General features: G+C 38.5%; 1 protein-coding gene across 1 annotated transcript in view; it reads right to left on the bottom strand.

Annotated features, from left to right (window-relative positions):
* Positions 1 to 468: 468 nt before the first annotated feature.
* The window catches only part of PLCD3 (phospholipase C delta 3), a 63,513-nt gene continuing 36,790 nt past the window's right edge, over positions 469 to 27,191 (bottom strand). The window contains exons 3-16 of the mRNA XM_087713360.1: positions 25,871 to 26,099; positions 24,911 to 25,040; positions 23,031 to 23,256; positions 15,874 to 16,075; positions 14,561 to 14,705; positions 12,751 to 12,903; positions 11,806 to 11,922; positions 10,303 to 10,332; positions 9,072 to 9,237; positions 7,188 to 7,304; positions 4,832 to 5,010; positions 3,609 to 3,744; positions 2,521 to 2,670; positions 469 to 1,972 (exon numbers count right to left, since the gene is read on the bottom strand). Of these exons, the coding sequence (XP_087569486.1) occupies positions 1,884 to 1,972; positions 2,521 to 2,670; positions 3,609 to 3,744; positions 4,832 to 5,010; positions 7,188 to 7,304; positions 9,072 to 9,237; positions 10,303 to 10,332; positions 11,806 to 11,922; positions 12,751 to 12,903; positions 14,561 to 14,705; positions 15,874 to 16,075; positions 23,031 to 23,256; positions 24,911 to 25,040; positions 25,871 to 26,099 (2,069 nt within the window). The 3' untranslated portion in view covers positions 469 to 1,883. The remainder of the gene's footprint in view (positions 1,973 to 2,520; positions 2,671 to 3,608; positions 3,745 to 4,831; positions 5,011 to 7,187; positions 7,305 to 9,071; positions 9,238 to 10,302; positions 10,333 to 11,805; positions 11,923 to 12,750; positions 12,904 to 14,560; positions 14,706 to 15,873; positions 16,076 to 23,030; positions 23,257 to 24,910; positions 25,041 to 25,870; positions 26,100 to 27,191) is intronic.

Raw genomic sequence — 27,191 nt, 5'->3', positions numbered from 1 at the left:
GTAAGTAGGAACATAGGAAGGAAATGGTCATAGTTTGGAAATCTGCCTAGAAAAATCAGAAAAGGGGGGGGGGTTTTGCAAAGGAGAATGTGCTGAGCCAAAAGTGAAATAGGAGTAGCAGCCAAACAGACATCTTGATGGTGTCTGGTGTTTTTGCTAAAAATCTGAGTATAGTCAGAGACTTTAACTATCATTAAAGAATTTTACTTGAAGCTTTGTTGAAAATGTTCATAAGTAAAATATGCTACCTGAAATGCTATGAAAAAACCACACTAAATGAGTTATTACTCTTTTTCTTTTATGACACCTTAATATTTACTGTGAAGCTATGGTACATAGCTTAAGCATGGGTGCATACTAAAAATTTCCAACGGATTTATCTTCCATCTAATCCAAACTGCAGTAAAGGGTAAAAAAAAACCACCTCAATTAAAACTATACCCTTGTAATTGCTCTCTTGCTCCTCGCTAAATTATTGTTATAGGCTGATTTTCCTCTAATAACTCAAAACAGCTTGTGTGTGTGTGTGTTCCTCACAAGAACAATCTTGTAAAAGATAATATTGAGAGGCAGTGATTAACTTGATGACTTCCAGTAGAAGTAGGATAATGTAAGACTATAGTATAAAATCCTTTGAGATGCATTGTGACAGCTTAACTAGCAATTGCCAAAACATCCACTAGCTGCCAACAGCTGATTTTAATTTGTACCGAAAGATTAAATGCTCTAAAGCTATATAGTGTTATTTCAAATTCACCAAGAGAAACAATATAGCAAAAATAATTTCATCCTTAATGCTCTTGTGATTTTTTTATAGTTTACAATGAAAAGTTATAAGGGAAAAATAGTGCACTGCTTCAAATCTAATTTCTAAAAGTACATTTCTCCACAAATGAGTCTTGAGAATATGTAGGAGTACTCATTTTCCTCATATCAATCTATGTGATGTATCAAAATAAACTTAAGAATAATTATTAGTGTTTGTCTAGAATAAAGATTAACTTGAATAGCAAGTTAATACTAATTTGTCAGTTAGTATTTAAATCTCATTTAAATTGTCCTGGAGTATCAGGAAAAGCTAACCAAGTAGATGAAGTGAAGTGCTGAATTTTCATATATCTATGATACTCCTGGGGTTCTAATTAAATTCTACAATCTTCTGTCTTAAAAGTTATAGGCTATATGTAGTAGACTGTTTCCTAAACAAATAAAGATCTAAATTTCGTGCCCAGTCTCCATTTTGGCCTGTCAAAGTGCATATATACTCAACCAGATTCCAAATCAGTTGTGCTAACTCAAATTCCTCAGTTCAATTTATGGGTCACATTTCATTCTCTTAGGCCTTTGCAACAAAGATCACACCACCTTCACTCATTAATCTTGGTCACAAGTCAATCTATCTCACATCCTTAGATTTCAATGGACCTATCCCAAGTTTGCAAGATATCACATAACATCTTTTCATTGGGCTTCTATTGTGACTTGCAAAGAAATAATACAAAAAATTCCCTACCCCCAGTGTATATTTTTTGCAGGCCACTGCAAAGAAGAGAATAAGATGGAATATTTACTCAGAAAAAATGGGAAAGCATTCTAGGAGTCTTTAGGTTGCATAGCTTTTAGCTTCAACTACACAAAGAATCTTAAATTATGACTCTAATAAAATAGCTTGGATATTCAAGTGAGGATTGACACCACGCTGTTCTCTCAGCCTGGCTCTTCTGGCTGCAACATTTTGGTTCCTCTCTGTGGCTCCGAACTCACTTGATTTAATAGCAGGTGGCATCCTGAATTAGTACAGCTGTTCATCCATTCTTCTGAGGGCTGATTGGACCTTCTCAATCCACTTTCACATTTTCCAAATTGAACCTTTATTATAGCTTTCACATCTTCTTGCATCTAACATGTACAAAAAGTGTAGCTGGAGATAGGGATGTACCATCCCTGGAAAGCAAATGGATATGCCGGTAGCCTGAAGAGAAAGTTACAGGAAGATCTCTGAGAATGGGTCTATGGTGCTCACTAAATAGCATATATTTCTTCTACGTGACCTTTTCTGTTATATAAACTCATTATTTTATCATGTAGCTCATAGCCAGTTCTGAGAATTTAAATCACAGAATAATCGAAATAAATCTGCAATCTGATGTGTCTGGGAGTCATACCAAATGTAGCAATTTGCAAATTCTGCAGCCTCTGATCCTAAAATGTCTGAAATATAATTGTTGGAATGGTTTAATACTGAAAATTTCTTTGAAGCATCTGGCTTTGTACCATTGTTTAAATTCACTTAAGGAACTTGTTCTACAGGCAAACGTCTATGTAGAGCCCATCAGGGCTGGTACTTTATCGTTGTAGTTCAGTTCAACAGATCTAAAGTCCACTAAATCAGACATAAAACCAACTAATCTAAAATTATTTAGAATTTCTGCAACTTCTAGGCGGTTTACCATCAGGCTCTTCTAGAGAGTGCACAACACCCTACTCAAGCTTTCTTGATTCTGGAAGAAAAACACTCACCTTCCCTAATGCTGGGCAATGGCAATGTAAATTGTCCCACAAAGTCATTGGAGGAAGTTGTATCATAATCCTCTACTACAAAGCGCACCAGTGCCAGGTCTGGAACTTGTATCTGAAACATCAATGTCTCATTCCAACATGGGTTGAATCCTGCAGAGGGAAAATCCAAGAAGTAGAATTTCAAGAGAGAAATAGCGTGGAGATCGTTTGTTAAAGCCAGATTCCAGTATAACCTACAGTCCTATACTGACTAAGAAGTGCTTTAACTCTAGCAAATTTTCAGAGAGTTGTTTTTTTTCCAGAATTTTGAATTTGACATTTTTCTCCACTTCATAGTCTTGTTTATAAATTTTCAAGTTCACATACAATTTGTTTTTGACAAAATGCTTGCATTCAACAGATAATGTCATTTAAATAAATGTAACTACTGCATTGGGTGGATACAAGATGTTGCTTTATCCTACACCTGGCTAAACATTCACCTGCAATAACCTCTTCCCAATTCTGTTGAAAGGAAAAGGATGAACCAAGAAGCTGAAAGACCCACACAATTTTGTTATCGCAACACGAAGCTTGCTCCACTTCTTGCTGGGAGTATGTCCTCATAATACTATCATAATGTCAACTCACTAAAAATTTGGAAATGGCTTTAGGTCTTCCTGCATAGGAGAAGTGCTTTGCATGTTAGGTCAGCACAAAACTTTTTGTGAAGATAACCCAGGATTTTCAGAGCAGGGAGAATAGGAGGAAAGCAAACTAACTTCTTATAGAGACCCTGTGGTTGTTAAGTTGTTTCACTGATAAAGGTCGAAAGCAAAAAGTATGTCCAGAGGATTTCTTTAGACTTGCTACTCATGTTTTCTTTTTATGTGGAAATATTAAGAACTAATCCTGGGATTTTCTTCAAACTCTGGCTTTGTTTCTCCTCTGGTTCAATAGGAGGGGGAAGGATATCATGGTCCATCAAATGCTGATGAACTAAATATGCACAATTCATGACTATTCATCATGCTGGGTGGATCCAGTAGAGCCAATAATTCTCCACCCTTGCTTTTCCTTATTGCTTTAATTCCTAGGCTTTGTCTCACCATTATTTAACCGGTATTCAGTTTGTTTCTTGCAGCAGTCTGCAGGAATTCCATGAATCTCAATCCGTACAAAAGGATCAACAATAGAAGAACTCTTCTCTTTATTTAGTTTGGGAAGTTGCTGAGCCGTAATCACCTGAAAGGAGGGGGGGGGGAAATCATAATAATCATTTCTGCGTTCTTTTGCTACTCTTAAAAACCAACAAACAATGTACATAAAATTGGCTGAATATATTAATTGGTACAATCCTAAAATCAGAATTAATTTCCATTGATTTAATTGGTTAAAATGATCAAATGCAAACAAGCAGAAAAGGGAGAAGGCTCCTACACTTATAATTGTTCAGTAGAAAAGAGAATTTTGGCAGAAGGGTCCCTTGCAAAACTACATATCTGCCACAGTGTCTACAGCTAATGAAAGTACAGAAGCCTCGTCCTCTGAAAATGATGCAAAGCTATTTTCCATGATTTAATATATGAATCTGGATTGCATAATAACATATATTCCATCAGAAACATTGAAGTCTGACACCAACTACAGTAAAACTTATTTAATCCTTTTTCCAGCACTTGAGATTTCAGTGGATATTGGTCAAACTAGTTTGAAATAACTGCAGCCTAAGAGTTAGAAACCCAGGATACTAGCAGTTCTTAGGGGTATTTATTTTTTTAAAAAAACACATTGTTTAGCTATTCGGTCTTTTCTCTTTTAGCAAAGTTCTTGTCTTTGGGGAGAAGAAAAAACTCAACATTTTAAATATCTTTCAACCAAACTACCGTACAGAGTTATGAGATACAATGAGGGAAGTAAAGATCCACACATGCTGCTTTAGGCTCCTAAAGGCAGGTCTATGTACTAGTTCAAAATCATAATAAAGTAGAGAATGATTGTTATAAGTAAAAGGTGATATCATCTGGGTGCTCCCCTCAAAAATTCTATTAATATAATAAAGATCCTTTACAATAAAAATATTTTCTGGAAGCCCTTTTATGCTTGACTCTTAAACAAAAGTCCTTTATATTAAAGGTATGTGTGTTTCAGTTTCTGTAGAACCAGGAAATAGTACATTTAATTATGGTCATGACATTAAAGCCAAGCAATAGGATTTATGCAATAATGTTTCTTGTTAGTCTACTGTTCCATCTACTTTCCATTTATAAGCACCTAAATGCATATAGCAAGCAATTCAAAGAACATTTGGGTATCCTTCATTCTATCATACCTTGATGGTGAGGGCAATAGGGTGCTGCCCACTCCTATGAATGGGAACCTTGGGGTCAAAATTACTGTGGTTATTGCATAAGAAAGCAGGTTTCAGCACATAGCCACAGCGACCATTCACCAAAAAGCGCCCATCATTCAAATCCATCTCAGAACCCGGTGTCTGGAAATTCAGTGCCACTAAAATAAGACCATAGAAAGGAAAGTGATTAAACAGATCATGAAACTGGAATATTTTCATGGTGCAGTTTTATAAAACTTTGTATCTGCCGGCACATTCAAAAAGAACTTCAGCAGTACAGACAGCTGGTGCAAAATGTGGCAGGGAGAGCAGTCTTTGGGGTGCCTAGCATGGCCCATATTACACCTCTACGAACTTCACTGGCTATTGGTCTGCTTCCAAGTGCAGCTCAAGGTATTGGTTATGACCTTTAGAGCTATTAATGGCATAATTCCAGGCAACCTGATGAACCACTAGGACAAGCCTATCCTACTCATGCCAACATATAGGGTCTATTTTGGATCCCATCAGTCAAAAAATTCTTGTCAAGTTCCAGAAGAAGAACCTTCTCTGCTGCAGTGCCCACTCTCTGGAACATCTTACCCTCTAAGATAAAATCTGCACCCACCCTCCTATCCTTCTGCAAGTGCCTGAAGAGGTGGCTCTTCTGGTGGGGCCTGGGAACGAAATGTGGGAGTTCCACATTTGGATGTGCCTGCTAGAATGATGACAGACCTCATCTCCTACCCTTGCTCCCTATTTCCGTCCATCCAACATTTTTGTTATCATATTGGCGTATTCTTGTGTTCCCTTTTCATTGTTTATTTTCTGAGTTCTATTGTTTTACTTCTGTTTACACTCCTTTCATTCACTTCTTTTTTATTACTGTAAATTACCTCCTATAATAGCCTCATGATGAGATAGGCAGCAAATAAATTTTTCAAAGTAATAAATAAATAATAATGGGGAATAAAATAGGAGCAGATCTGGGAAGTATAAAGGCAAGGATATCTGGTCAGTATACTCCCTCCTGTTAATGCATTATTACTGAGGCGCGGTGGCCCAGTGGTTAGAATGCAGTACTGCAGGCTACTTCTGATCACCAGCTGTCAGCAGTTTGGCAGTTCAGGTCTCACTGGCTCAAGGTTGACTCAGCCTTCCATCCTTCCAAGATTGGTAAAATGAGGACCCTGATTGTTGGGTGCCAATATGATGACTCTGTAAACCGCTAAGAGAGGGTTGTAAAGCACTGTGAAGCGGTATATGTCTAAGTGCTATTGCTATTATTAATCCTGGGACACATATTTGTCTTCATTTGTGATTATTAATTTGCTCTAAGAAATACATGTTACATTTAATTCAAAATATATCTAAGCTGCTGAAAGAAAGTACTATAGAACAAAACATTTTACTGTGTTTCCCCAAAAATAAGACAGGGTTTTAGTTTCTTTTGACACCCCCCAAAATAAGTGCTTGGCCTTATTTTCAGGGAGTTCTCATTATTTTAGATGTGCAGGAGGTGGCAAGTGTGGTCACCTCATGGCTGCTGCTGTGTTGCAATATTTTCAGAAAGGGCTTATTTTCAGGGGATGGCTTATTTTAGTGCATGTGATTGGCTTATTATCCATGGAGGTCTTATTTCAGGGAAACAGGGTAATACTTTGGCTTTGCACATTATTTAAAAACCTCTGGGAAAGGTGTACAGCTCAACAGCAGAGCATCTACTTAAAATCTAAATAGTCTCAGAGTCAGTTTCTTCAACTCTGTGACCTCAAGCTGACAATCATCGCCCATCCTATTTGGCTCAATGGACCATGTTCTTTCTTTACATAAGATAACTTCTTCCAGCAAATAAACAATAACATGAAAAGATCTAAACAATGCCAGATACACCAAGTGATCCGTGATATTCTCATAGGTTGCTAGATAATGTGGTTCCAGGCTTGGTCTTTGCTACTCTGCAGTGCTGCTGCCACGGAGCCAAAGGGATTAGTTAACACAAGGAGAACAGAGTTCCACAAAAACAGAAATCTGGTCTGCCTTTGTAATCTGAGTAAGCTGCCACTCAGTCATGGACTGAGCTCTCTCCGGACTGCTCATCCTCAACTTCCTGCTTCTCTCCAAAGCCACTTTAGTTTTTCAGGATAAAACAAGGATGACTACTGTTAGGTTTAAAAATTCCAAGTTACTGGGAAGTACCCATCTCTCCTACCCAGATATTGGGGTTGTGGGTAATATTCCTCCAATCTATGATTCACTTGTGAAATCAAAGCAAGTCCAACAGAGAGAGCAACTGTGGGAGAAAAGGGGACTAGGAAAGAAGTGCATGGCATGGATTACTCCTCTTTGTTCTTACCAATCTGGCAGCCGACATTCCACATCTCCTGAGGGTTGTAGTTGGAGGAGTTCATCTTCAGACCCAGTGGGTAGATACGGCTGAGGTAACGGGTGTTGTATCGGACAAAATAGTTTCCTGCAGAAAGGAAAGAAGCTTCCAGGGTTAGGTCAAAAAGAAGGAAAGAGACAGTGGTCCTGTTGCTGATTTTTATGCACCTGACAGTGATGGAGTAGTATAGATACACCTCATTTATCAATGATAATTGGGACCAGGAATTCTGTTGCTAACCAACACAGTCAAAAGGTGAGCTGTCACATGACCATGACAACTTATGACGGCAGTTCCAGCATTCCCAGTTGCAGTGGTTAAGCAAATCCCACATGGTCACGGCATTCCATGGTCATGTGATCATCATTAGTTTACCTGCTGTTGGCTTCCCCAATGACTTTGCTTCTTGGAAGCCAGCAACAAAGGTAGCAAATACCAATTTCATAGCCACAGAACATTTTAACTGAGTGCTAATTGCCAAGTGCCCATATCAAGATCGCATCTCCACAGAGACATTATATCAGTTGCAATTACAAAAACCCATTGCAAGTACCTTTTCCTTTGGAATCATATGTGTATGGTTCAAATGACTGCTGTAAAAAAATTGGTTTTATTGCAGATGACATTCTTTTTTTTTTTTAATTTGTAAGCCTCGTACTGCTATCCCGATACTGATGCAAAAGACTGATACCTTTAGCAAAATAGTAAATTATTCTCTCAACTGGTGCAACTCAGAACCAATGCCTATAGGTAAAAATAGGTGAAAAATAGCCATCCATTTAAGAAATATTAATACTTAACAAGTATCTAAGGCAGGGATGTCAAATTCGATTTCATTGAGGGCTGCATCAGGATTGTGTTTGTCCTTGGGGGTGGGGAGGTCGGGGGGAAGGGCCGGAGGGGGCTCAGACCCTTTGCCACCAAAAATGAAGCTTGGGGGGATTCACAGCCCTCAGGACCCTGTTTTTGGACAGGACGGCCTCCTACAGCCCTCTGGCAGTGAAAAGGAGCTTAGGGAGACTGTGTGCAGCTCCCCCAGAGCTCTGTTTTCGCTGGCAGAGGGCTACAAGAGGCCTTCCTGCCAAAAATGGAGTTACATGAGTTCACAGCTCATGTTATTGTAAGATTTTTTTCCCCAAAGAACTCTGATATGATGAACAAGATATAATAGCTTATGACACTATAAAAAGCTATCATAAGTAGTTTCCCATTTCATGCTATATCTGAAAAAATTAACCACATTAAAAATTAGTCTATGGAGATTCTCAGTCATCCAGATCATGGTTGTCCCAAAGGTGCTTTTTCAAAAGGCAACTGGACTTTGTTTTTCCTTCAGAATGTTTCGCTTCTTATTCAAGAAACTTCTGGATGAAAAGCAAAACATATTCAAGGAAAAACAACGAAAGTCCAGCCTTTTGAAAAAGCACCTTTGGGGTTAAAAATTAGTGTCATGTATGAACAGAACTAACATTCTCACTATTTTTTATCACAATCAAGAATATTCAGGGTTATGCTGTACCCAGTGATGGGATTCACTTACCCTCCCTACAGGGCAAATGTGAGTGAATGTGCACGCTTGCTACGCTTGCACGCACCTCATCTGCGCATGCGCATCACCTTTTGCACATGCACAGTGCTCATGCATTATGTTGGAGCGGGGGTGAGGGGCGGATTCTCCCACAGCCGCCACTACTGGTTCGCCCAAACCAGAGAGAACTGGATGAATACCACTTCTGACTGTACCCTTAAAAGACTAAAATGTACTTTACGCAGCCAACTGAGCCAGACTGAGTCACAAAGCAAGCCAACACATCATAATGTCCTTGGTATCCCAAAAAACTTAATTTCCCATACCTGAATCTTTGATCAGCTTCCTGGCTTTCCGCTCACTGAATGATGACATCTCTGTAGGTTTCTGGTGGAGCAGGGCATCAGACAGGCTTTGGAATGGAACAGCCCGGCAATATACAACCACATCAGAGAGTTCTCGCGAAATCTGCACTACATCCTTTGCCTGGGGGTAAGGAAGAAGTGCCATGTGCAAAAAAATTAATTTTAATTTGATTAATTTAAAAATCCATTTCAAGTAACACATCCTACTTTGCAACCAAATTAATTCAGGCTTGCAAATAGCTACTACTTTGGCTACTATTAAGTAGACTAGAATATCTTCCAGTTAACTACAGAGAAAAGTTTTGTAAGTTGAAAGTTCTGTCCCACATTCAATGTCTTTCAGGGGTTAGGAGATCTAGCTAAATCATTTGTGGACTTACTTACATAGGTTTGCCTCAGCAGGTGGCAGTATTTAGCCAACGTTTGACAGCTCTCAGAAACTAAGCAGTGTGGCCCAAAATATACTTGGACAGGAGACTGGGAATCTCATGCCTGGGAGTCTGAAAAATCTCAGAAAAATCTGAGAAACCAAAACTTCTGTAGAACCAGCAAGAAAACTACCTGGCTGAGGCACTAAAAGTAAGGCTCAATTTGAAGCATGGCTGGTAAGTGTGGCAGCATTATTAAGTGATCATGTAAGGATGTATGTACCACAAAGATGAATTCTTTTGAAGATACTACTTCTGGGTCCAACGCCAAGCTATCTGTAGTGGTGACACTGTAGCACAGCAACAGTGGGCATGCCTCTTTCAGCACAAAGAATGAAATTCCTGGGTCCCAAACTGGATATTAAATTTCCCTTGCCAACAAATCCTCTTGCAGTGGGATGTGATGAAAAGCAGTTAGAAGCAATTGTGGATATTGTGTTTGTGGGTGAGCTTTGCACCCTGTGAAAATAGCGCCTCTCTTTCCCTGGGGTATTTTCTTTCAGCATGGTTATGTTATGATCTTTACAGAACACCCATCTTCTCTACCCTTGGAATGGTACTCAACAAAGGGTTTCAAGGAAATAAAGAAGGCAATTTTCTTCCCTTGTTTTGTCACAATATTTTAATCATCAACCAAGATGAAGAGGTTACCCTCAAATTTGGCAACATTTGAGTACAAATAGAAACTATGTTGCTTGCTTGCTCATCACACATACCAGCCATGTTGGGATTTCTTCCAAGAAGGAAGAAATACTCACCTGCAGAGATCTGATTTCCTGGAGAGAAGATGAAAACTGGAGAAAGAAGCAGAAACAGAAATTAGAAGATCTCTGTGTGTATAAAATACATTTAGTTGTATTTTCTAAAGGAAGAGTTTAAGAAAATGTGAGCAATTTTATTGGATTTTACTAATGATCCAGGATCTCACTTCCTTCCTACAATGGCCAACCATTGCTTCTGGAAGGCAACTAAAAAGAATGAAGGCATTACTGTCTTCCCAGGTTTTGTTCCCAGGACATTTTATTAATAGAACTTCAATCTCTGATCTTGCTTCCATGCAACTCTCATAATTTAATAGTTTCTTATTAGATTAATCTCTACTTGTTTAATAATCCTTTTTGCTCCTTATTCAGTCACATTTTCAGCATTACATTTAAAAAAATAACCTAGGCATTGTATGAAAGAAAGATTGACTTTTGCCAATCAATGGTCAGCTCATTATTGTAAATATATATTCTTTTTTAAAAGTTTACCCATCATAGGTAGCATATTTTCCTAAACATACAAAAATTCCTAAGAATCATAGGAACTGATGCATTTTGCTATTAGTTCCCAATTTGAAGCATTTATTGTAGACTTTGCTCAAAAGGAAGTTGATTACTACTTTGTCTATTTTAAGAAAATCTTTGAATTACAGCAAACTCCTAAGAATACTTTAAATGACTAAAAGAAAATACAGATGCTGTTTCACTCCAAATGATAGTTGTCTTTTGGCTTGCAGATGACCATCCTATTTATATTCTGTTCTGACATTTTTAAAAGGAAGCTTCTGACAACAGAAGACCCCAATTTTCCATTTTAATTAAGAAGAAATGATGTTTCTCATTTGATGACATAAACTCTTCCAAAGCAACAAGAGTGAAATGTCTGTTGTAATGCTCTGTTAAGAACTCTAGCCTGATTTCTTTTAGGTATTCCTTTCTATCCTATTCAATTTTGAGCTTTCTGTTCCTCATCCCTCTCTGGCCATAATAAACCATGCTTGTTCTTTACTGGGATATTGGGGAAGGGGGGGAGGGCAGGTGAAAGAAGATGTTTGCAAATTTACACTAAAATATGCAGTACTCTTATAGCCTCCCTCTTCTTTCTCAGTAGCATAAATATAGCAAATGTAGGAAGACAGTGATCTTAAATCTTAGAGGCGTGGATTGGGGTGTGTGTGTGAGAGGGCTATTGAGCTTCCCTAAAATGATAACTCTTTACCTTATGCTTTTGACACATTTGGCTACATGACAATATCTGGGCTACAAAAATCCAGATAACTGCTGGATGTAAGCAAAGAAGTTGAGATAAGTTTAAAGTTTGCCCCATCAGAGAAGTTTGTCTTGGGACTCAGAGAACTCTACTTACACCCTGTTTTAAGCAGAGCTATTCAGCTGCATTCTTGACACTCAATTATTTTGGTTTGCTGTTACAGAGCGTCCACCTTAGAGATTTCCCTAATACTCTCTTAATCACCCCTTCAGAAACATGGATCTAAACCTCACCCTCTGGTCTTCTTCCTCCTGCATTTCTTCCTCACGATTGGAGATCAAGTAAACTCTTGGTTCAGTCTTGTTCTCTGATAGCTTTTTCCCCTTCACTAATATTTTCCCCTTCAATTGCTGTAAGGTTTGGGAAAGAAAAATCAATAAACTTAGCTCTACAATAAATCCTTCCTAATAATCTTAGTTAGCTGAATCCTGGGATTTGTAATTTCCTAAAGCCTCAAATCAGCAAAGGTATAGCTCACAATGCTCTTATTCTTCATTTAATTTGGCAAGCTTTAAGATTTTTGTGAAGTACCAATATGACATGAAAAATAAAATATTTATTTATATCCCACTTTTATTATTTTTACAAATAACACAAGGCAGCAAACATATTCAACACAACTTCCTCCTCCTATTTCCCCCACAACAACAAATCTTGTGAGTTGAGTTGGGCTGATTGGCTCAAAGTCATCCCACTGAATTCACACTCTCCCATTTTCTAGGCTGGTGCCTCAACTACTAAACCCAACTGCTTTTTATTTGTTATATAATTCCACCATAAAACATTATTTCAAGTGTGATATTGTAAGACAGTCAAGAACATAAAAAATCATTTTGAATTAAAAAAACCCTAAAAAATAAAATAATCATTGAAAACAGTGCAGTTACTGCAAATGGCAGAAGCTGGTAAAGTGAAATTCTTAATCCATCAAATTTCTTGGATGGTGACACTGTACAAATACAAATCAGACAATGGCTGTAAAACAATGTTGTTGTTTTTTAATTCATATTTCTTGCTCTGAAGCTTAAAAAGATTCGATCATCAAATCAAATTCCCTTCATAATTGTGAGTGAGGTTTTTATAGCCTGTAGATTACTAGGAAAGATTTTGATCACCCACCTATGCTGGCCAATTATATAATTAAAAAAATATTTTCATTATATAATTTTCTGTATTACCTCTGGTGATGGCAATTGCTTGGATAGGTCTCCATCCAGTGGCTGGATCAATAGCATGTCCCCTAGAATGGTTTTCAGGTGATGGGCCATTGTAGACTGCTGCTCCAGGCCACAGTGGTTTTCCAGAGAAAGAATCACAGGATATGAAGAATGCTGGAGACATAAAGTAGGATTATAAAATTTCATTTCTCTACAGCAGCCTTTTCAAATATTGTTCATAGCAACATTTTCCCCCTGTTAGTTCAGAGACAAAGTTTGGATATAGTTTTGTATAGATCTGCCCTTTTTTTCATGTGGGTTGCGGATCTATGGTTTTAAAAGCAATATAAAAGACAAATAACCGTGCATAAACATTTCCTCTTTATGTATCAACAGTGGGAAAACAAAACCACACAACTATTGAAACTGATATTATCTATGAAAATATATGATGACAACCAAGCGTATTTGTATATATAAATCTTGTTGCCAACTTTGTCAAATTCATGCGAAGTGCTGGACAATATAGGGGCTACTCCAGAAGAATAAATCAGTACATTTTCTAGACAGCCCTAAATATTTTATTTGTATTGGGCTGTGGTGGTGCAGTGGTTAGAATGCAGTATTGCAGGCTAATTCTGCTATTTGCCAAGATAAATGTTGACTCAGCCACTCATCCTTCCGAGGTTGGTAAAATGAGGACCCAGATTGTTGGGGGCAATAGGCTGACTCTGTAAAACACTTAGAAAATGCTGTAAAGCACTGTGAAGTGACATATAAGTCTAAGTGCTATTGCTATTAGGAACCAAAGTAAATAAGTCATGATATTTACACAATTAAGAACTGTTGCCCAGACATCTTTTTGACCCATACATTCAGAACATTTCACAACAATTCTGTTGCTGTGTTGATTTTTAAGGCCCTAAAAAATTTGGGTGGAGGATACATGAAAAAACCATTCTACCCTATGCAAATTTATCATCTATCAACAGTTGTACAATTTGGCTAGAAGGAATATATGGTGTTAAATTATATAACTTACTAAGATAGCAAATTACAAAGCACCATCTTAGAAGTACTGCTCCTATTCTGGATGGTTTTAAAGTAAAGTTTTATTTTGAAAACATCCTGACAATTTATTAGGAAATGAGAATGAAAAGAAACTAGAGTCTATTTCTAGTAGATATATTAAAATGCTTGCAAATTTTCAACATTTTTTGTTAATGCCTCAGGTCTTCTAAGAGTTTGGCATCCTAAAGATCTCATAAGCATTCAACAAATCTTTAATATTTTAAAAAAAGTTAATTCTGGGGCACTAAACAATGCAGGGAGTATTATGAATGTTGCATTGCCAATATATGAGCAATATAATGTTACTTGATAAGGAGTGCTGGGAAGCCTTTATTGAAAACTCTTCTTGTTTCACATAACAAATAATGCTTTGTCTAATAAAATATCTAGGCTATATCACATATAAGGCAAGAATGCTTTTTTACTTCAACTATTGCTTTAATTAATAATGCTGCATATGAATAACGATATCATTAAATGTGGTAGGATCACTGGCTAAAGGAGAGGGGGCTCCTCTAAAGGTAATTAAGAGACATTCCAGTTTAGGATTGGTTGGGAAAGGAAACTCCTGAGATCAAACTCTAGATCTTTATCTGCCACTTTCCAAGACAGTCTGTTAAGATTCCTGTAATATAGATGATCAACAATAAATTACCTACTTGGGCCTATTTATGGGTGGTTCTGGTTTTTTTTGCACATAACAATAAGATTCTAGTAAAAGTTCTCGTATAAAACTTTTGTGTATTATAGTTTAGTCTACCTTGAAGGCATGGTCCCGGATGCTTTCAATTACATCCCGGAAGAGGATCTTGGATGTAAGAGTATGGCCATGGTAGATAATGGGCTCTCCATTAGAACCTTCCCAGCAGTCCAGTTCCACGCAACGGCACCCCTTCATTAATGCCCTGCCAATGGGAGGGGGGAAAGGATAAAGAAATAGATTTTGCATTTCAGAAATGCAACTGGGAATGGATAGAGGTAAAAGATAGTAGAATTTGTTGTTTTCATTCTGACACTCAAGATGTCCAGTTTTGTATGTGATCAAGATGCTTCCCTAAAGCTTTTGAAGCAAATCTAGAATATGTGAAACTATATTCACTATTGAAATTCAGGAGACACCCACATCTAAAATTATATAAAGAGATATAAGACAGTCTAGGAAAAGCAATGGGTTATGCTGGATAGCATAATCAAACCAATTAATATAGTTGTAGTGTAATCATTTTATGTAATATTCATAAAACAAAGATTATATTCCAGATCAAACAAATGAGGATCAAGCTCAGGAAATGTAGTCATAGTGGGCAGGTGATGTAAAATAAATGGTTTCATTTTTGTGTTATACATTATGTGAGCCATTGGACTTTCTATTGCTACTAATATGTAATCTGATTCTCCTGTTGAACTGGCCAAATTCATTATCTTCTATGCCTATTACAAGGAGTCAAATGCTTGGATTTGATACCAGAGAGTTCCTGCATACTTCCTTTGATTCATAAGAACTGCAAGTAATATCTGCTGACTATATCTGCTCTTCACTATATCATGTTCAAAATGGCCCCTAAACCATTCATTTAAGGACAGTTAAGGATAATTTTTATGATATGAATGTGAATTATAAGTTTGCATGCTACCTAATTAATGGAACCACCTGATGCTAGAAAAGCGAATAAACAGATGGAAAGGGAAATCCCTCCCCAGGTACCAGTCTAATTGTTCCTTTCTGTCATCTTGCCTTCATCGTTTCTGTCATCTTGCCTTCATCGTTCATCTAGTTCTGTTCAAATTATACCAATTCCCATTAATCGGTTATCCTCTCCTAATCTGCTGCTCACCCAGTTCCTTTTCAGTTTCCAGAGAATCATAGATTAAAAACTCACAACAGGTGGTTACCAATTTTCAGGATATGATAGGATCTTCATCCTCAGCTCTGCCCTCAAATATGTGACATTCTGACTTGTTTTCAACTAGATCTTTGTGGATTTATGAGAACAATACCTACTCTGCAACCTCCGTTTCTATCACAGCTAGATAGCTATAGCTGTTCACAGTTGGGTCATGAAAAATTCTTACCGAACATATGCCTCAGTGCTACTGGCCCCTCCAATCTGATTGTCTGTTAGGTAGGTATTATGGGAGGAAGAGATGAAGTAATGGCATAAAGGCTGGCTCATATCCTGATAGATTCCGGCATGGGCCTGGTTGAGGATGTTTCCCGCTGAAGATAGTAAGTACATTGTGAAACCATCCAGCATCATGAGATTGTGTTGCCTGGCTGTGGAATAGAGACAGTTGGTGAAACAGGTTTGACTACAATCCATGAAACAGGTTGACCAGATACATTTCATAAGGTAAGTAAAGGCACTCTTGTATAAATTCCAAATAGCTGCATCTCATTCTTTCCCTGTCCCTGAAACAAATAAAATACATAATGTAGTGTCACCTCATTTTTTTCTTCCTTGGTCTGCTTTTTGAAGGATAAGGAAAAATGAAGGACCAAAAAAATCATGATAAATTCTTGTGAATGAATGTGCATTTCTAACTTTCCATTCTCAATGGCTCTTTTACTGTTGTTGTTTTGTTTATAATTTAATCTTTTAAACAATTGTATTGGTTTTATGATAAGGTGCTATGATCTAATACTATGATAAAACCATCAAGGAGTCCATTTTTTTAAAAAAGGGAAAGGGATCATCATCATCTCATGGATCTTGTTTTGGAGATGAAGGAAGAAGATAATATCTATGTTCAGCAGCCACCATTCACAATAAAGCATCTTCTGACATCTATTTTTGCGGCTACACGAAGATGATAGCTTTCCAAAGACTCAAGGTCAAAATTATATTGTTATTTATATGATGCCATCTACATACAGTAAATGGAGCTTTACAAAAAAATAGGTTTAAAGATCTTTCCCCGAAGAAAATCACAGTCTAATAACTGGTATACAAAGATGAGATGAAAAAGAATGAGGAATGAGTGGAACAGCAGTAAACAGGAAAATAATCTGAAATTATTTTAGTTATATGCACTTAGATGTAGTCACAACAATGTCTTAGGAGTCATGGAAAAAGTGGATTAGAAGATAGAACAATGGAAAAGGCAGTAAAATTTAGACAATTTGAGAGACAGAAATTAGGAGCAGGAAAGAAGCAGACTTTCAGAGGCTGAGACAGGTCCTCCAGTGACTAAGACAGCTGCAGGTTGACAACAATGGTTATAAATAGATAGAATGTGGAAGCCTTGAGGATAAGATTGAGAAGCTTGTGGAGATAAATGCTGAGACTGAAGATTTCCAGTATAAAGGGTAAGAATATTAGCAAATAAACAATTTTCTCAACAGAACACTAAACTAAAATATCAATAGAGGTGCAACACAAACAACCAGAAAAATATGTTGTATTATGGGTTCCTCTGATTCTGAGGAGAGCCTGCTGAATTCTCAGCTTGTAAAGGAAGAGGCTGTAAGCACCCTGTGACCTGTGAATCAGATTCAGCACAAGTGGCTGCTGATTCAGCCTTGGGAGACTGCCAATATCTAAATCACATCACCAGTTAAGAGGACTGAGAGCAGATATCTGCATGATTTCTCAGGAGAAGGGACTATCAAATAGTCCAATTAGGCAAAACCCAAAACTCTGAGCATCCTCCAGACCACCTCCCCTTGTTGGGAACAACTGTCCTGCTTCCCATTGCTTCCTATCCCATGTTCACCTTGTTGGAGTGAGCTTTGCGGACTTCTTTGGCTTTTAACATGCAGCCTGTTCTTGCATGATCTAAGTTTCCTATCTTCAACCTCTTCAAAGCAGCCTTGCACCTCCAACATAGCTTACATATCTGAAACTCTGCATTATCTTTTCAACTCTTTCTTGTTGGCCAATAACCCACTTCTGTCTCTGCCTTAGTTTCTTCTGAAAATGATATGACAAATTAATAAAAGTTTATAAACTTGTAACTGTGGCTTTATATTGGCTTGGGGTTTCAGGCTAGCACAGACATGATAGAAAATAATATTTATTTGGTAATGAAACATCTGTAAGAAAACCACCAAGCTTTTTGTAATGTTTTGAAAGCTAAAGCATCATTCTCTGGCTGTAGACTGAAATGTTAAGGTCAAAGGAAAGAGGGCAGAGCCCCAGAGAAAGGTTCAGACAGGGTCAAAAAACTGGGGCAGGAAGAAGGAAACCAGGGAAAGAATAGGAGCTTGGAATAATGTAGAGTTGCTGATCCATTGTCCATAATACAAACATTCATTTTTTTGTATCCTACCTTAATTGCAACCCTGGACATTGAATCACAATTCAAATTAGACAAGGAAAGATAAAATTACTTCCAAAAATGTATCTCCCATGGATGCAGTTACATATGTATTTTTGGCAGGGCTGCAAATGGACAAAAAGTTAAAAAGTTAATTAAAATGTCATAAAAATTGTTGTTTTTCTGGGCCTTTGTCGATATGTTGTCTGGCTGAGGTCAAGGTGGCGTCTGAAGTAAATTGAACCATCACTACAACTTTATTAAGGTCTTGGTGGGCCCTGACATCTGCAATGGGAATGCATTGTTGTAGATCTTGCAGCCAAAGCAAGCAGGATCTGGTAAAAAGGGATGCTTTGGTAGACACTCTGATGGCCCAAGCAGCGGCCTGGAAACTCCATTGCAAAGTAAGGTCGACTCTTTTAATCTTGGGTTTTAGAGCATCCTCTGGCACCCTTGGAAGGTTGGCTGAGGTATACAATGAAGTAACCGGAGCATCCAAGTCAGGGGCCTGTAGGATTTGGGCCAAATCCTTATCCACATTGAAGACTTTTTTGTCCATGGAGGATGGCGTGGGTCCAGATGTGGGAGAGGACCACTGATGCCGGACTAAATCCACAAATATTTTAGGGATAGGCATGGTGACGGGCTCAACAGTGGTCTCTGCAAAAAGAGTCTCAGCTGACATAGCCTGGCTACATAGAGATAGTACAGCTGCCTTTGCACCAAAATTGACAGAAGTTTTAGTTTTAAACAAAAGGGATTTGAAGAGGGGAGGCTGAAAGAGCCCTGAGAAGGCGATCTGGTCAGGGGTCACACCCTCATCCTTGAAGAGGTCAGTCTCCCTAATCTCACCTTCCTCTGGAATCGACGCAATGTCATCTTGGGCAGGAGCAGGCGACATGGAGCCAGGTTTAGGTGTGGCATCCATTACCCCCACTGTGCGTGTGGAGGGCCCCATGCACAGGCTCAGGTGCAGTGTTCAATGTTCCTGGTGGGCCGAGGTGGCGCAGTGGTTAGGGTGCAGTACTGCAGGCCACTTCAGCTGACTGTTATCTGCAGTTCAGCGGTTCTAATCTCACCAGCTCAAGGTTGACTCAGCCTTCCATCCTTCCGAGGTGGGTGAAATGAGGACCCAGACTGTGGGGGCGATATGCTGACTCTGTAAACTGCTTAGAGAAGGCTGAAAGCCCTATGAAGCGGTATATAAGTCTAACTGCTATTGCTATTGCTATTGGTGCACCCGTGGAGGATCCACGTACCAGAGCACCTTGGCTCTGCTGCAATCTAACTGCCCTGACTTTTTCAATGGCATTTGCAATTATATCTGGCATATTTGGCATGCACATGGGCATGTACATTGGTGCAATAGAATTTGGACATAAGCTCTGTGATGTAGAAAGCAGGGCATAATCTGGTCTATCCGGCCCCAAAGGTAAATCAAAGTTCCCTTCGTGGTGTGAATTGTGTAGATCCTGAACAGACCCCCAGATTCCAGTGGTGTCAATAGGCAGCCTAAGATCAAGGGAGGCTTCCCTATCTTGTCTGTCCCCAGGTGACAAATGCAGTGGCAACCTTGATGAGGAACAGAGCCTCCTATCAGGTGGCAATGCAGCAGGTGTTTTCTGGCTAGAGGCTTTATTACATAATTTTTCCAATGCCTTATCTCCGTGTTTTTCGTACCTGGAGGCAGACTTAGATGTCTTTTGAGACTTGGAGGATTTTACTGTCACCTTACCACCCTTCCTGTGGAGCTTGGTAGTCCCTACTCTGGAAGAAGAAGCATTGGAGGGTCCCTGATCAGCCTCTGGGTCCCCTGCCACCCTCTGTAGGCTGCCCTCCTGCTCAGATGACTCCAATGAGTTCTTCAGACCTCAAAGCTCTTGCGGCCACCATTTTGAATCTCTGACATGACTGGTTTGCAAAATGGCACTTTGCACTTTTTTTAACGGCTCCTGGAGGCTCTGCAACCAAACTGAGGCAAAGGGGCTGTAAGGTTTGCTCAGCTGTTGCTTTTCTAGCTGCAGATCTTGCCCAATCCCAGGAGAAGGAGAGATAGATAGATAGATAGATAGATAGATAGATAGATAGATAGATAGATAGATAGATAGATAGATAGATAGATGGGGGAGGAAGGGAGAGAGAGAGAAAGAGAGAGAAGGAGGAGGAGAAATCAGGATGATCAAATGCAGGAAGAATGAATCAGGCTCCTGCACTTTTCCTTGTATAGAAGATAGAAATTGGCTATGTACACAAATTCCTGTTTAATACAGTAATTACAGTTTTAATATGCTTTGGGTCAACTTGAAGAATACAGAACAAAATACTAATAAGGAATAAAGTCACACTCTCGAGAAAAGATCCAATGGGATTTAAATATGAGATCTAGGGCCATCTGAAAGATATTTTTAGAAGAAGATACTCCTTACTTCTTACATTCCTTACTAAGTACCTCTTCTGTACATTCAAATGGGCACTGATCGTATACTGCTAGCAAAGCTGAACTTGCTTGATTTATTGTTATACTAACCAAAGTTCCAGAGAAAAGCAATTATGGAAGTAAATCATGCTATAAAACTATCATATCATAAAATGAACCTAAAATGAACCTTGAACCATGCTGTTACACAAACTGGGACCTTGGAGCTTTAGGACTGAGTTTGCCCAGCCTTAAGGAGCTGGGCAAAGGTGACTTTTTTGCTTCTCTATTTCAAAAGTGTCTAGAATTTTCTAAGAGTAAAGAGGAAGTACTAGAGGTAATAGCTGCACTTTATATATGAGCTTATATCTGGCTCTTCATTCCCCTCATTTGTTTTGTCATGTAGGGTAGCAACACCTAAGTGACTCTAGTTGGACTAAAAATGAAGAAATAAACAGGTTCAGTGCTAATAAGTATTTCTGATACTAAATACTAAAAAGTATTTCTTATAAGCCAACCAGAAAATTCCAGGGCTATAAACTACATTTAAAAAAAAACAAAAATCTCAGAAGCTGACAGTGGCAGTAACACAAAGAAAAATACATGTAGCTACAAGTAGACAAGCTCAGCTCATAGAAGACTCTATTGTTATATTGCTGTGAGTAATTTTATTGTTAATTTTCTTATCTAATACAATGGATTTAACTTATATATTAAAGATTGGTTGATCTACAGGCTGAATTTATCTAATTTGCATAAATGGCAGCAAGAATGCCGTTTAGGTCAGACTCCTACACCAGCAACAACATTGTCTCTGTGATACAGAAAGCGCAAGGCAGTTTTGCCATAACTTATTTTGGTTTGCCAGTATGATAAAATATATTAAACACCATTTCTTTTAAAAATTCTGTTACTAATAAAATCTAGAATATTTTACATTAAAAAAAATTAATTATAATATTTTGTTAGATTGTAGAATAAAATACAAAAATACAAAAGCAAATATTAGGACAAGGTGGGGAGGGGAAGGGGAAAGAAAAGTGAGGGAGGGGGGAGAAAAAAGGCATTGACCTCTGGCCCCTCTGTTGCAGTAGAATAAAGCATTACCGTATTTTTCGGAGTATAAGATGCACCAGAGTATGACACACTAAGGTCTTGACGAAGCATTTTTTTTTTAAAGTAGGTAGGTAGATAGAGGGAGAGAGTGGGAGAGAGAGAGAAATACAGTAGGTTGGTAGGGAGAGAGAGAGAGAGAGAGAGAGAGAGAGAGAGAGAGAGAGAGAGGGTAGGTAGGTAGGTAGGTAGGTAGGTAGGTAGGTAGGTAGGTAGGTAATGTTTCCAGGTGTAATTATCCATGTGCTGGAGAAGGAAATCGCTGACAATCTGCAGCACCTAAGACTTGTTTCTGCTGGCACAGCACTTGATCAATGTAATTCTCATCAATCACTCTAACTAAAAAGCTTTCCGAAAGAGAAAAAAAAGTTTTTGCACTCTGCAAATCTCCCCAAAACGGCCCGTTTTTTTGTGAAAATGGGTTTGTTTTTTTTCAAATAAAAGGCATTAATAGCCTTGGGGGGGCTTACAGAGTGCTCCTGGGGGGTGGGGAGCCAAAAATGAGCAAAAATGGCCCGTTTTTTGTCAAAAAAATAGCATGCATAGCCTTATGGAGGCTTATAGAGTGCTGCTGGGGGCTGGGGGGCAAAAAACTGCCCATTTTTTGCTCATTTCTGCCCTTCCCAGCCCCCAGGAGCTCTCTGAAAGCCTCCATAAGGGTATGCCCAGCTATTTTTGTGAAGGGGCAGGGCTTCGGGAGGCAAAATAATGCTGTATTCAATATATAAGATGCACCCAGATTTTCAGCCTCTTTTTTGAGGAAAAAAGGTGCATCTTATACTCTGAAAAATACAGTAACATCGAACCTCTACTTTTTATAAGCTATAAAGTAGCCATTCCTATAACAACAAATTAATCTAATCAATAAAACCCAAAATCAAACTTTAGTTTTTTCCACCTGAAGCACAAAGTCCAGAAGCGGTTTCCATTTCAGAAACAAAAGTACTTATATTCTTTTCTTTGATCTAAATGATAAATTTAGCCACCTCCGCCAGAAGTATTTTACTAAATCATTTCCTGTATTTGGCCTGCACTATTTCCTCTCTGTTACTTTATACAGCACAATATTTAAAAAAAGCAAAGGAACTCAGTTACTAAAACCAAGCAAATAGTTTTTTCTGCAGTACTCTCAATCCTAGTAGTCCCTATACTATATTTGTTACAAGCCTGTCAGTATTGGATTGACTACCTCTCCAGAATTGGGAGCAGAAAAAAATTGTTGCGGTTGTTCCAAAAAATAATGACCTTCATCCAATCTGTATCAGGTTCCTGATCAGCTGGGATACCGAAGTACCCAGTCTTTCCGGATGTTCTTGCAATATACCACTATAACAAACAATGGTGCCTGGGGGATAAAATATTGTAACTGTCTTGCTAGAAAATTTACTCATATTGTTTAATTTAATTTAATCATATTGTTGAGATACATGTAACACATTCATACCTTTTTCATTGAGCTCATACGTCTGAATGATATGCTGAGCTTGTTGCAAGCTTATTTCTTCACCCTGGTCATGCAAAAAGTCCTGCAGTTCCTCAGCAGAAAGTACACAGTCCTCGCCTGAATATTGGTGGAAGATGTCCTCCAGCTCAGGCCGTTTCATTAGTCGTGTACAGAACTCCTCAATCTCATATTCTTCCAAGCGGTCATTGTTTGATTTGTCACATTCCTGATAAAAGAGAGGCAGAGGAATAAATGAACTGCAATGAAAACTCTATCAGAGACACCTGATTAGCAACTGAATGTCCAACATGGGAAAGGGTGACTTTCAGACTTTCCCAGCCTGGCAACTTTCAGATGCACTGATACCATAATTCCACAATTTCCGAGTAAGACAGCTGACAGGAATTACCAGGATTTCCCAAATTGATGTGCTTTAGATATGCTTTGCAGACCCAATATGTCTAAAGTATAACAGTTTACACTACACTAAGAGCTACATGCTTTCCCCCCCTTTACACAGCAATTAAAACAGGCAATTAAAAGCAAATCACATCTGCATAACATACATTGCTTAGACTGCAGCAACAGAAAAATACATAAAATTACAAAAAGCATTAAAAACTACTTAATTTGGAGTGAAATATAGTAAGTATTGTGGCCTGGGGCCGATGTTCTGTATTATTTATTATCAAAAGTTAGATTAAAGGAGAACATAAGAGACTTTTGAACAAACACTTTTTTGCAGAGCTTTGAAGTTAATAACCCTGCAAGACTGAAAGATCTACAACACAGCGATGGGATTCAATTTTTTTAACTAGCGGTTCTGTGGTGGGTAGCAGGGGAAGGATACTGTAAAATCGGTTCCACCACAAATCCGCGGTAGACTAAAGCGCGCTCGACGAAAGCGCGTACGTGACATCATCACAGCGCGACGAAAACGGCACGCTGTGAGCAGTAAATTTCAAATTAACGCGAAAACCTTACCCTAACCCCCCCAAACCTAACCCTAAGCCTAACCCTTAACCTAACCCTAAACCTAACCCTAAACCTAACCCTTAACCTAACGCTAAACATAACGCTAACCCTTAACCTAACCCTAAACCTAACCCTAACGCTTAACGTAAACCTAAAACCTAACCCTAACCCTTAACCTAACCCTAACCCTAAACCTAACCCTTACCTTTATGTGAATCGGCTTGCTTTAATTTAATTTTAATTTTAATTTAATTTATTTTTAATTTTATTTGTCGCGCTGCTGATGACGTCACGTACACGCTTTGATCGGGCGCGCTTTAGTGGACCGCGGTTTTGATGGGTCACGGTAAAATCTTCATTCCCTCCCCACTCCAGGGGAAGGTTACTGCAAAATCCCAATTTCCTCCCAATCAACCGGGATTCTGGAGGTAGAGAATGGATGGGGGTGGGACCAGTCAGAGGTGGTATTTACCCATTCTCCGAATTACTCAAAATTTTTGTTATCCAGAACCGGTCAGAACCTGCTGAATATCAACTCTGTTACAACAGCAAGCGTAATGAAAGGGAAACTAAGAGAAGAAACAAAGTAGTATTCATTATGTTCTAGGACTGATCAAAACAATAACATCTTTTGGGTGGGAAATACATATTATATACATTCCTCCAGACACACAAGCCCAAATAACATTGTGAGGTAGATTGATCTATGAAACAATAGTTCAAAATCATCTAGAGAATTTCCACAGCATATAATGGACTTAAACCTCAGTCTTTCGCCAATATTTTAACTAATACAGGAACTATGGAACATACGAGGCTGTCAAAGCACCTTTTGAATATAAAGCTACTGCTGAAAAGGGCATGAAACAAAACCCAGAAGACAAGACAGAGAATAATATGAATACCTTAAAGAGCTGATAAGCATAGATGTCATTCATATCTATGTTTACTATTCGTAACATGTTTTTGATCTCTTTGAAACTCATCTTATTGTCGTTGTTCTTGTCGGCTTCATGTAAGATGCCATGGATCCAGGTACGGCCTAATGTAAGGAACAATGTAAAAAACTGGGAAGCATCTGCCTTAAAATTTAAATTCACTCTCCTTCTGTCTTACATATTTAATTTAAGAAAATTGTGAAGATGTGTCTTAATACAAATTCTTAAGAAAAAGGGAAGGAGTATTGGGGCACATTTTAAATGCAAGGTACAAAGATATCAGCTATCCACAAATATTTGATTGAGCAATTTCTATCTAATTTTTAGACATATGATTAAAATGTGTTTATCAGATTCAAGTTGTAAGAAAAGGAAGAATTTCTGTCCATATAACCTATTTCAGAAAAAATTAAATTACTGCTTCTAAAGCCAATAACTTCTCCTTTGTTAGGTAAGAGTTTTCAAATAGAGAATGGTTACATTCCAGCAAGATCACTGCTGTAAAATTACTTTGCTGATGCATTTTGGTCTTTAAGGCATAAATCAACTTTTGACTCTGTGGCCATTGCTCTACATACAGTATAATGGTATAACAGTATTTCCATGCCATGGAAGATGCTACAAGATAGTAGGGGTAAGATGCTTCCTAATTCTATTTGCGTCTTTTGTGCATCACCCATGCACAGCAACCCATGAAACCAAATGTGGCTCTAAATCCCATTTCAAATATGGTACCATATGTATTTTTAAAACTCAGGTGTCTATACTTAACACAAGCCGAGGCACAGATTTTAAAAAGAGAAAGGAGGGTTTTGTATTGATTCAACAAAAACTTCCTTTCTCTTTTTAAAATCTATGTCTCAGCTTTAGGGGAAAATAATATCTATCACACTTCTAATTCTTTGCCGATATAGAAATAAAGGATATTGCTCAAGCTTTTCTTGCTGGTTCATGGCTTCACATCTGACCATCAGTTTTGTGAGTCCCCTCACCCACTGCTGGGCTTCAGTCCCAGTCCGAGCAGCCAAATCCAGGTTTTTCCGTTTCCCCTTGAAGACTATAGTGAAGCACTGCTCTTCTGCAAAAGAACCACCAAATTTCCGAAGTCCCTCAGATTGGTAACCTTCACGTACACTTTCAACATGGAGGATGGAGACTGAAAGACAAGGCATCAAAGGGAGTCATTCATGGAGAGAGATAAAAATAAAAAATATTCTAGGTGTCTCAACTCACCGAATACCTATCATTTTCAGTGAAAATATTTTCATTTGCCAAAAGAAAGTAGGGAAACATTATAGTTGCCTCGCACCATGGGATGAACTGTATATATATTTGATACATAAACAAAAAGTAGAGCATAGAATGAGCAGGCAAAAGACTCAAGATTCAACTCATACTCAGGAGCCGAGGTGGCACAGTGGTTAAATGCAGCACTGCAGGCTACTTCAGCTGACTGCAGTTCTGCAGTTCAGCTGTTCAAATCTCACCGGCTCAGGGTTGACTCAGCCTTCCATCCTTCTGAGGTGGGTAAAATGAGGACCCGGATTGTTGTTGGGGGCAATATGCTGACTCTGTAAACCGCTTAGAGAGGGCTGAAAGCCCTATGAAGCGGTATATAAGTCTAACTGCTATTGCTATTGCTATACTATTTCACCACAGGGCTGGAAAAGCCAATCTCTGAGACCCTGGAGAATGGATGTCTTTAGTGCCAATTAACCCTTTGTGATCTAATGCCTCTCAACCATATTGAATTCCAACTCCCATCATTCCAGCTCAGCAGACAGAAGGTGGGTCCAAAGTAGAGGAAGCAGTGTTTGGCTGTGATATAAAGTAGTTTTCTTTATTTCCCACCCTATCAAAAACTCATAAGAAAAAAAGTTGTCCAGAAAAAAGGTTTGTGATGTCTGGGCAGGATGGGAATAATAATCTAGGACTCCTAGAAGAAGAGGCAAATATCAGACCAGGATGTGTTTTATTTTGTTCACTTTAATTTATTCAAACATTTCTCATTTATCAGTAAAATTTTAAATACCTCTGAAAAAAAGGCTCCAACTTAGGAGAGGACTATTGGCTTGATCAGCCAAGGAAATGGACCACCTCTTCTGTGTTACGCTATCTCAAATATTCTTTCTTGCACTTCTTGCTCTCAGGACCCCTTTTCCACTTTTAAAAATTATAGCAGAGCTTTTGTTTATATGGTTTATATGCATACTCCTTGACTTATGGCCACAATTGGGCCCAGAACTTC

This window comes from Thamnophis sirtalis, unplaced genomic scaffold (assembly GCF_051295495.1).
Source record: "Thamnophis sirtalis isolate CommonGarterSnake01/CBP01778 unplaced genomic scaffold, rThaSir2_p1.2 scaffold_4, whole genome shotgun sequence".
NCBI classification, from domain to species: domain Eukaryota; kingdom Metazoa; phylum Chordata; class Lepidosauria; order Squamata; family Natricidae; genus Thamnophis; species Thamnophis sirtalis.
Note: the sequence above shows the minus strand (reverse complement) of the source record. Positions and strands in the feature narration are given on the sequence as shown.